The following is a 10,790-nucleotide window of genomic DNA, read 5'->3' as shown; positions in this document are numbered from 1 at the left end:
GTAAGAGATTGATGGTATCTTTAACCCCCCCCCCCGTGATGATGTATATATACTATAACAGTTTTTTTCCTTGACCAGAATTTAAAAGCCTAACAAATTAAAAAAAAAAAAAAAAGATCTTTATAATAGTAAATTTAAAATAACAGAAATAGGGGTGCCTGGTTGGCTCAGTTGGTAGAATATGCAACTCTCGATCTCAGGGTTGTGAGTTCAAGCCCCATGTTGGGTGTAGCGATTACTTAAAATCTTTAGTAAAATAAAATAGCAAACAATATGGGGAGACCTTGTTATCAGTGAGTACAGATCATTCTTTTTGATACCCTTCTTGATATTACTGTATATGAACATACCATTATTTAATCATTCCTTATTAATGGACTAGCTACTTTCAAATATTTGGTATATCAGTGTCCTCTAAAACTTTTTTTTGCTCTCATATTCTTCCCCCAAAATGTAGAAAGCCCATATATTTTGTATATTTTTAAGTTGATATCTAAATTTTTCATCAAAATTGCAAAGCATATAAATCCTGAGGGTATTTTTTTAAATAAATGTTGACATTTTAAAATAAAACTTATTAGCCTTAACCATATCAAATGAAATTAATATATCACTGCTTTTTCATACATGCTGCCATTGTTTTACAGCTCCTTAACAAGCAGAAATTTTACATCATTTTACTTTCCTCCTTGAATTCCTTTGTTTTACTTCCATCTTAAGGTGGTATATTTTTATCATATATATTTCAAACATTTTAGGGGCACCTGGCTGGCTTAGTGGGTAGAACATGTGACTCTTGATCTCAGGGTTGTAAGTTCAAGCCCCACTTTGGGTATAGAGATTACTTAAAAATAAAATCTTAAAAAAAGATAAAAGATTCAAATTCAAGCATTTTATTGATCAGCCTGTCTTTATCTTCAACAAAAATATGTATGTAAATTGGATTTTTTAAGCTTTTTATCAAAATGTAAAAATTTTTCTAAATTTGAGTTTTTGCATTAGAATATATAATTGAGCAAAACAGATGTTACAATTTTTCATTAAAAACTAGTGAAAAAGATTTTTCTTTTTATGTTTACATACTGAAAGTGACTGCCATTTAATGAGATAGATGGGATTTTCCCCATGCAATCACTTATTTTTGGATCAATAGTACAGGAATGAAACAGTGTTCCTTATCATTTCTATCCCAAATCTTTTTTGTTTTTATAGTTGGTAAACATCAAGAAACCCCAGTAGTCTTTATGATAGCGTATTAAAAACAACAGATATCCTTACTTTGGGAATGGAAGATGTATTACAACAGTGTTACTCAGCGTCTGCCATTCCTTTTTAAACTAAATGACCCAAAATCACATAGTAACGTATCATCAGGAGTTATTTGTGATGAACACCAGCTATCAGTGTAATTTTACGAAAGCTAAAATTTGGGGATTTTTCTTAGATACCAGCATTTCGTTTGTCTTCCTGCCTCCTCAGGTCTTTTCCCAGGGCCATGTACCACATTAAGATTTGGATAAGTAGGAAACATGCCTCTCTTTTATAAAACAGGAGAAGGACTGTGATAGGAAGACTGGTGTGTCTCCTGAGAACCAGCCCAAAACCTTGGCCACAGAGGAATTCCCAGAAAGAATCCAGGTAGCCATGAGGCACCACAGTCAAGTCCCCTAAAGCTTCCAGCCCACTCATCGTGTTCAGTTGGCTCAGGAATACATGTCCCCAAGTTTGAAGACCGCTGTTATGTCAAACACTATCAAGCATATTTGCCTAGTTATTTCCTCAGGATAAATTCCTAGTCAGTAGAATGATAGGTTAAAAAGTACGCACCTTCTTTTTTTTTTTTTTTAAGATTTTATTTATTTATTTGACAGAGATAGAGACAGCGAGAGAGGGAACACAAGCAGGGGGAGTGGGAGAGGAAGAAGCAGGCTCCCAGCAGAGGAGCCTGATGTGGGGGCTCGATCCCATAACGCCGGGATCACGCTCTGAGCCGAAGGCAGACGCTTAACCGCTGTGCCACCCAGGCGCCCCAAAAAGTACACACCTTCTGACAATGATGCCGGCAATGCCAAAAGGGGATTGCTGACCACCTCAGAGAGTCCCTGACTGCCTGTTTCCAAACCCTCACATCATGGGAGTAGTCTTTTGCCCATCGGCTTGTATCCTCCGTTGGAGTCTCCTGTTTTGTTCATAGGTTTTCATCTGTATTTCTTCATGTTTCTATCTTTGTATTTTTAAATTAGGGTAGTCATTTTTGTTTTTAGCTCTTTCAACATAGAAATCCATTCGTGCTGTGTCAAATGTGTTCTGTCCTCCATCGCCACCACTCCAGTTTACTATTCTTTCAGCCTCATGTATGATTTGTTTTGCCATATAGGCAGTTTGTTGCTTGTTTGCTTTAGTAGTTTCATCTAGCTAACTTTTAGGTGATTTCAAGTCATGCTTACAGAGTTTTATAAATGTCATGTTCTTCCCCCAGATTACATAAAAGTTCATCCATGTTTTATTTCTAGTGGGTTTACTTTTTTACATGCACATTTTTACATGAAATTTCTTCAGGTATGATGAAATTTATTTTTTTACATAGGGGTTGTAGTAATAAGACTATTAGCACCATTCTTAGAAAAGAGTGGTTTCCTGACATGTTGGGAAAAATATAAAGATACAAATATAACTCATCTACTAGAGAACTGACCTTATTTTTTTTTCTCATTTTCTTCTCAATCTTTTTCCAGTAAAAGATCATTAAGATTGTCGAAGTCCCCTTTGACTGCCATTCCAGACCCATTCCATCCTTCGTGTCCCCTCCAGCCCAGAGGCATCTGTTATTATGAGTTCAGATGTTCTTCCAGTTCTTTTTTTAAACTCACATATGTACCCTTTCACATACGTATCCTTGGTGAATTTTTTAATTTAAATGATGTATTATACTGTATAATAAGAATATTCTACACCCTGCTTTTTCATATCTATTTAATGAAGTGATTTTGAAATTTATATATATTGCTATATAGAGATTTAATTTTCTTTTCAGTATTCCATCTGTGAATACAGAATATATTATCCATTACTTAGCACATGAGCATTTAAATTGCATTTTTTTTTTGCTATTATAAACAGTGCTGTAGTGAACATTCTTGTCTGACTCTCCTTGAGCATGTATGAGAGATTCTATAGTTTGTGTATCTAGAAGTCAAACTATTAATCATAGGATACGTGCATTTTCAACTTAGATTATTATCAAGTTATTGGTTGAAATAATTGCCACTCCCACCAGTAGTGTTTATTTTTGCAAATTTGATGGGTGAAAAATACCTTGGTATTGTTCTAATGTAAATTTTCTTGACTCTGGTGATGCTGTTATATGTTTATTAGCCAGTTGGAGTTACTCTTCTATGAATTCCCTGTTCATATCATTTGCCCATTTTATATATTTGTTGACTAGTTGGGAGTTCTGTAAAATCCCTATTCCTATCGTTTTGTCTGTTTTCCTGTTGCATTATCATCATTTCCTTATTAATTTGTAAGTATTCTTCATTTATTCTGAATACTATTACTTAATTATATACATTCCAGATACCTTCCTCTAGTATATCTTGTCTTCCAACTTGTGTGTCGCCACTCCAAAGTTTTACATTTTGAGATAATCAGTGATGGATTGTCCATGGTTAGTTTTTATGGTCACATAGCTCAGTGATTTTAGGGTCATCTCTAAGAAATTCTTCCCTGAGTTCTTAAAGATATCCATCTATAGTTTCTTCTAATAGCTTTAAAACTTTATTTTTTTCTGTTTAGATCTTTAACCCATCTGGATTGTGTGTAAAGTACGAGGTATAGTAATCTAAACTTTTTGTCCCTGGAATGATGAGTCTATCCTCAATACTTCGGGCAGCTCAGAATATCAAAGATGTGTTGCCTGCAGACCAGTCGAGGCTCGAGGGTGTCAGGAGAGTGCTTTGCTGTTTCCTGACAGCACTCATTTCTCACTGTGAATTGACTATCTCGATGCTCTGCTTTGAAAGGTTTGCTTCTGGGGGCCATAAGTTTCTATTTGTATACTTAATAGGTTTCCTTTAGTAAACAGAGATGGTTAAGCAAAATGAATAAAATAAAAGCTTTATTCTGGAGCATAACTACTATTTAGGTTTGGGAAATAAAGTCTTCCCATCTTTTCACATCAGTGTACTACTAATGGCTAACATTTACTGAGTACTTTCCTATGTGCCAGCTTTACCTAATCAGTTAATTTAATCTTCAGAATAACTCCAAGGGGGTAGGTGTAGTAGCTCACATTTTACAGATAAGGAAAAGGAAGCACCAAACATTTGATTGATGGGATTTTTTCATTTGTTTGTTTTTAATTTTTAGTGGTTTTTTAAGTAGGCTCCACGCTGGGCATGGAACCCAGCGCAGGGCTGAACTCACAACCCTGAGATCAAGACCTAAACCGAAATCAAGAGTCAGATGCTTAACCAACTGAGCCACCCAGGCGCCCCTTTAATTTTTAGTTTTTATGGACATACTATTCATGTGGTTTTATAACCTACTTTTTATATTATTAATTATCCTTCTATGCAAATCTAGTATTCTATTGTGTCCATTATATACTTAGTCATTTGTATCACAAGTTTTGGACATTTAAGTTATTTGCATACTTCAATTATTACAAGATTTCTATGAATATTCATTTAGCAAAATTCCAACCCTCCTCTCTGTCCTTCTGATCTTCCTTCAATTTGGTGATCAAAAATTGTTTTAATTTGCATTTCTTTGATTACTCATTGATACTAAGTGTTTTTTATATATACTTATATGCTTTTTGTTTTCCTCTTCCATATATCGCTTTTTATTTCCCCAGCTGTATATTGGTGTTCATCTTTTCCCTATTACTTGCTCTAGTACTAAGCATTGCAAGCCTTTCTCATAGGTGAAGGTGGCATGCTTAGGAAACTTCCCACCCCGAAATTATATAAATATTCACTACTTTTTATACTTTGACACTCTTTTAATTCTGTATTTCATCTGGAATTGGGTGGAGAGGAAGGGTATGCTGTAGGAAAGAAAACTAACTCACCCCTCCCTCCCAAAATGACTTACTTGACACAGTACCAGTTACTTTACCTCATTGGTTAGAAATGCAACCTTTGTTATATACTTACTACTTTCTGAAGCGTAATCACTTAAGAATTTCTCAGTTTTCTTGTTTCATTGATCTATTTGTTTACACTCCATAACGAAACTTATTAACTCTTCTGTAGTATGGTTTTAATTAGTAATCCACATTTCTGTCCTTTACATGTAAATATAATAAATTTCCTTTTTTCTTTTCTGTCAATAAGTTATTGCTAGAATGTCACCATTCACGGGTTCATATCTGCAAAATAATGATGCAAGATACTTATTTCTAACCAAAGAATTTGTTGCAATCTATTCTGTGTGAAGACACTGATACATGCAAAGCAGAGGTTTCGAAAAGTCCACCTGGCCCTCTGCACCAACATGGAAACCGTGAACATGCCAGTGTATTAGAATGATGTCACTCTAGCAACCTTTGCCTGCATTTGGAAAGAATTTTGACTAGGTTTGTGTTTAATAGATCATGTTCCTTACATACCTTTTTTATATCTAGTCTTGCTTACTCAATTCAAAATAAGTGACCAATACCATTGTGAAAAGTTTCTGTAAATAATTAATAAGAAGAAGTAATTTTATGGCTTTTGTGATAAAGTGAGGCTTGTTTTATTTATGTTGGGTTTTGTTTTTTCCCCCCCTCTAGGTAGCCTTTCCAGTAAATATATGACTCAGGGAAAAGCCTCAGCGAAGAGGACCCAGCAGGAATCATGAGGGAAGGAAAAAATGCAGCACTCTAAATGGCCACTCAGGCGTTCCCATTCACTTTGAAATTAGGTTCATTTCACAGGACACAGCAGCATAGATCAGGCTTCAACTTAACATTTAAGGGAAATGTCCGATTTTTTTTTAACTTAATGAAATTGTTAATGAGGGGGAAAAAATTTAATACAATCTCACGTACCACAAATCCCCATAGATGTAAGGATTTTAAGAGAAAGCCATGATGTATGTATTTAAGCCAGGTTTTATTTTTTTTTTAAGCCAGGTTTAAAAAAAAAAAAAAAAGTATAAGTAAGCCAGTATTCAGTGAATACAATTTCATGGTTTTTAATTATTTCAAAGCACACTAAAAGTGGTGTGCTGATAAACCCTGAGTAAATTAACCCTTTTTTTCACCTACAAATCCCTTTTTTGTTTTGAAGAGGGGAAATTATATTTATTGTTTACTGAATCCTTGTGTGAAAGCATATCAAATATGTGTGAACCGCTACTACTGTATTTACAATTTACAAACCTTATTTTATTGGTATTTGTAGAAGTGACAACGCGAACATTGAGTACCTATTTATGCGAGCCTTCTGTGGGTCGGCAGCGCCACCGAGGGGCTCTGGGGGTTTTTCCCTAATTTTAAGTAAGTTGACATAGAAATACTATGCTCATAAAAATGAAGTAAGGAAAACATGTAGTCCTGTTTGCTGCTAAAAACATTTTCAAAGGAAAAATGACAAAATAGAAGAGCTTTTTACTTTTTATGATACTCAGAAATTAGGGTGGAGAACTTTTAAAAATCCCTGAGGATTAAAGAGGCCATCTCAGCCAATCACAAGTTTGGTTGGTGTCATTTTGAGTCTGACTGGAGCCCTCCTGGAACTGTTTCTCTAACTCCACAAGCCCTCCAGAAGTAGTATGTGGTCAGAACTATGCCTCGGCTTATTTATCATTTTGAAATAAAATCAGAATTTCAACCTGTAATTTTATCCACATTACTTTCTAGCAAGAGTCCTAAATTTCATGAGGAAACCAGATGAAGGGGTGAGGGCAGTACAGCTCTGCTGCTCTTTCTCTCGTGCTCCCTCTACTTGTGCTCAAGCGATCTGCTGCTGTTCTTTGACCCCGCTGTGTGCCAACCCCTGGGAATGCCCACAGGAGAGGCACAGGCTTGGTGGGATGAAGACAGAGAAGGATGGGATGGGTGTTTGCTGGGCAAGCGTTCCCAGGTAGGAGAGGGCTCAGAAAATAACACGTGTGAGCCCTTCTTTTCACCTACTTGAAGACATACTCCAGTTAAAGAAGAATTCTATCAAAATTACCTACAGAATTTGGGAACTTGTGGTAGAAAGGATTAGTGTTCATTCCGTACTCTAGTTTGAATGAACCCAAACTCCTGAATTAACCTCATGAATTATGTACCCTGGGGCAGAAGCTGCTCTTCTTCTGATTTCTCTCGCCTTCAGCATGAAAATGAGCTTAACTGGGCACACAATTCTTGTCACATTTTCTTTGGAAAGCCTATTAATGCTGTCTTCTGGCATGATAGCAGAAATTGGAGGCCAGCCTAATTTTTGTTCCCTTGTAGGTTTTATTTTTGTGCTTGGATATTTTAGCGTTTACTTATCCCTGTAAGTTTTGTGTCATTGACCTTTGTCTAAACAAAAGCGAATCCCATGTATCTCCCTAGCCCAGTTTGGTTTTTTGGTTGTTGGTTTTTTCAACTTGGGAGAGTATGTTCCTAATTTTTTTTTTTTCTCAAAAATACTTTTGTCTTTTTTCAGTATTTCTTTATCATCTTTTTCCTTCATCTTAGAAAAACTCAAATTTAATCTCCACATGACTGGCTGGATTTTTGATGTCATTTTGCTGTTTTCTGTCTCACATGAATTTGGTCATTTCACTTCTAATCATCCTCAATGTACTTCAACCAACTTCCCTTTTCCTCTCATTCAAGTTGATTCTTATTATCTTCCTTTTCATGGAAACCATGTTTCCTTATATCCTTTTAAGAATGTTTAAAAGCTTCCTACATTTTATTCTAATTCCTGCGGGAGATTTCATTCCCTCACACTGATCCATGGGACCGTGACCGGTATTTGCCAGACCTGGAGAATGGATGACCCTTGACTTGGGCCCTGGTCACAGCCCCTTCTCAGCGCCCCAGCCAGGGGACCAGTGCATCTGCTCCCTTCTGAGGCCAGCTCCCAGGGTGTAGTTATCGTTCAAATGCAGCTGGCCTGTCCCTCTGCAAGCTCCACAAATGCTCCACTAGCATGATTTCCTTTCCTCTTTCTCCCAGGAACAAACAAGAAAATGAAATCTATTCTTACAGCCCCAGTCTACACTTTCTAATCCCTTGCTCAGTGTGTACGGTATCAACAAAAACGTTCTGACATAACTTTTTACTTTTCATTTTCAAATGTGTTTCAGAAATGGTTCTATCTAAAAAAAAAAATCTTTCCTGAGTAGAAAAAAAAATCCTGGGTAGATAGGTCAATAGGGTTCATAGTGTTAAGGCAAAAAAACAAACAAAAAAAAAAATGAGAACAATTCAACAAAGTTCCATAAAACAGTAAAGATGTGCTCAGTACTTTTTTCTTTGGAAGCAGGTGTGTTTGGACAACAGCAGTCAAGAATTTAGCACACTTCCCTGGGTGGAATTCTAGACTTAATGAAGGTCTCTGGCTCTGCCAGTTTTCCAGCTGAGAGTGTGGCAGTCCCCCTAACCTCATGGCAGTTCAGTTTCCATTGCCTATAAAATGGAAGTCACACCTGCCCTTTCACAGAGTAGTGAGGATCAAGTGAGGTCTTAAAGAGGAAAAACACTTTTTTAAATGTCTAAAACCCTGGAACTAAGGCCCAAAGTAACAACCTTGAACATTTTCCCTATTTTAAGTTTTTAACCTATTGGTGGAAATCTAAATGTGGTTACAGCTTGCCAACTCCCTCAACCATTACCACGTCCACCTCTTGACACTCCAGGACAGCTGCTGCCCCGAGATAAGGGAGCCCACATCTTTCTTATATAGTCATGAAAACCTTCTAAATGCCAATTTATCTCAGGGACCTGCACCAGTCTCAAATAACATTAGGTATGCCTGCCCCACTAACAAGTACATTATATGACGTACCACTAACATGCAAAATAGCCAACCAAGTTAAAAACTGAGTAGTATTAAATAGATGAAAGAATTAAACAAAATGGTGGATCCTGAATCAGAAAATGTAGGACTAGATTTTTTAAACACACTTCTTTTTCGAACACACTATACTAGAAAGCCAGTTTGTGCATCATTTTTAAACTAGCCGTCCCAGTGCTCCTGCCTACTCAGCCCAAGATGGTGAGGCTACCATGAGACAGTGTGCCCAAGGCTGCTGTTGAAATCTATAAAGTGCTACACAACAACATAACAATATTTCAACAATTAAGAATAATACATAGCATTTTTTTTTACATTTTATTAACATACTTTATTTCTTAGAGCAGTCTCAGATTCACACCAAAATTGAATGGAAAGTGCAGAGTTTCATTATACTCCTTGTCCCCATACAAGCCCAAATCCTCCACTATCCACATCCCGCACCAGGGTGGGGTATTTGTTACAACTGATGAACCTATGTGGACACAACATTATCCCCAAAGTCCACTGTTTACATTAGGATTCATTCTTGGTGTGATATGTTCTATGGGTTTGGACAAATGTATAACGGCATGTATATCCACCATTGTAATATCAGTTTCACAATATATGACCTCTTTAAATATCCATGAACAACTAGCAACGTTTATTGAGTTGCTACTACTTAGCCAGGTGCCATACACTCGTCTAAGGGCCTTTCATTTAATCTTCACGGTGTCTGTAGGAGGAAGGGCATGAGAAGTGAAACACCTTGTGCCAAATCACCCAGCTAATCAGATGAAGTCAAGACAAACCCACCATACTACCATCCCCTAATCTCATCGTTTCTATTGTGTTAAACCAGATTTAGAGGCAAAAATAACCATTCTCTTATTGTATTTCATTAGTAGGGAGACCGAACTACTTAAGGAAATTTTGAACTCTCCGATCCTGTAGGTTTTAGGGGATGAAAGATAAACCGGGCTCTAAAACACACCACTGATTAGTTCTTTCCACAGTGAAACACTAAGCAAGAGTCTATCCTACCCAGAACCACCCCACCGTACCTCCTTCTCCCTTTACCTCTAGCACCGCCACAAGAAAAGCCACCTATCCTTTGGTTCTCCTCCTCCCGACTGCTAGCCCTGCTGCACTTATGTCCTCCCAGGATCTCATTCTTTCCTGGACTCTCCATTTACCAGGCTCCTATATATGCCTGGTATAATGCCTGGTGCTTAGGTGTATTTGAATTAACAGGCAGAATTAAAAGGCAGAAGCCCCTGAGCAGCCAAGACAAGGTCTGACAAACAACAGGTGTTCAATCAAGATTATTCGATGTTTCTCGCGGAGTGTTGACAGAGCCGCCCAATCCCATATTCTCGGATTGGGTTGGGTTCCAAAATCAGCACCTAAAAGCGAAAGTTGCATTAGCACCATCCTCCAATACCCCTTACAATACAGCATGCGCCGAGGGCGGGACGAGTAGGGGTGCGTTTGGACTGTTTATTCCACGACTCTGCGGTAAGTCCATGCTCTTAAGAACTGCCTAGCTCGACCAGAAAGGAAGACAAATGTATGTACCTGGGCCTGGGAACTTTCTGCTTTGGAGAGCACCAGCTCCGGCGCTCAGCGTTCCTAAGCACCTTTCCCAGAGACAGGTCGTGGAGCGACACGCCTCCAGAGTCCACAAGTCAGCAGTCACTCCACGTGCCCAAACCCCACTCCCCACCGCACGCCGAAGTAGTCCTCACGGAAACGACCTTGCGCCACCCCACCCCCACGCCCCAGGCCCGAGCGCGGCGCCCCGCCCCCCGCTCGTCACTCACG

The 10,790-nt window shown here is 37.9% G+C and overlaps 2 protein-coding genes across 15 annotated transcripts in view; both read left to right on the top strand.

Annotated features, from left to right (window-relative positions):
• The window catches only part of TUT7 (terminal uridylyl transferase 7), a 68,014-nt gene extending 61,189 nt beyond the window's left edge, over positions 1-6,825 (top strand). For 4 of the 14 annotated variants that reach the window (XM_034646780.1, XM_034646781.1, XM_034646783.1 and 1 more), the window contains one exon: positions 5,340-5,579. In XM_034646780.1, the coding sequence (XP_034502671.1) occupies positions 5,340-5,440 (101 nt within the window). In that variant the 3' untranslated portion in view covers positions 5,441-5,579. The other 10 variants (XM_034646791.1, XM_034646792.1, XM_034646786.1 and 7 more) reach the window with 6 other exon arrangements.
• Positions 6,826-9,045: 2,220 nt separating this feature from the next.
• The window catches only part of ISCA1 (iron-sulfur cluster assembly 1), a 14,031-nt gene continuing 12,286 nt past the window's right edge, over positions 9,046-10,790 (top strand). Inside the window, exons 1-2 of the mRNA XM_034646864.1 lie at positions 9,046-9,069; positions 10,425-10,484. Of these exons, the coding sequence (XP_034502755.1) occupies positions 9,046-9,069; positions 10,425-10,484 (84 nt within the window). The remainder of the gene's footprint in view (positions 9,070-10,424; positions 10,485-10,790) is intronic.

This window comes from Ailuropoda melanoleuca, chromosome 17, assembly GCF_002007445.2.
Source record: "Ailuropoda melanoleuca isolate Jingjing chromosome 17, ASM200744v2, whole genome shotgun sequence".
NCBI classification, from domain to species: domain Eukaryota; kingdom Metazoa; phylum Chordata; class Mammalia; order Carnivora; family Ursidae; genus Ailuropoda; species Ailuropoda melanoleuca.
The sequence above is the reverse complement of the archived record's forward strand: the minus strand, read 5'-3'. Positions and strand labels throughout refer to the sequence as shown.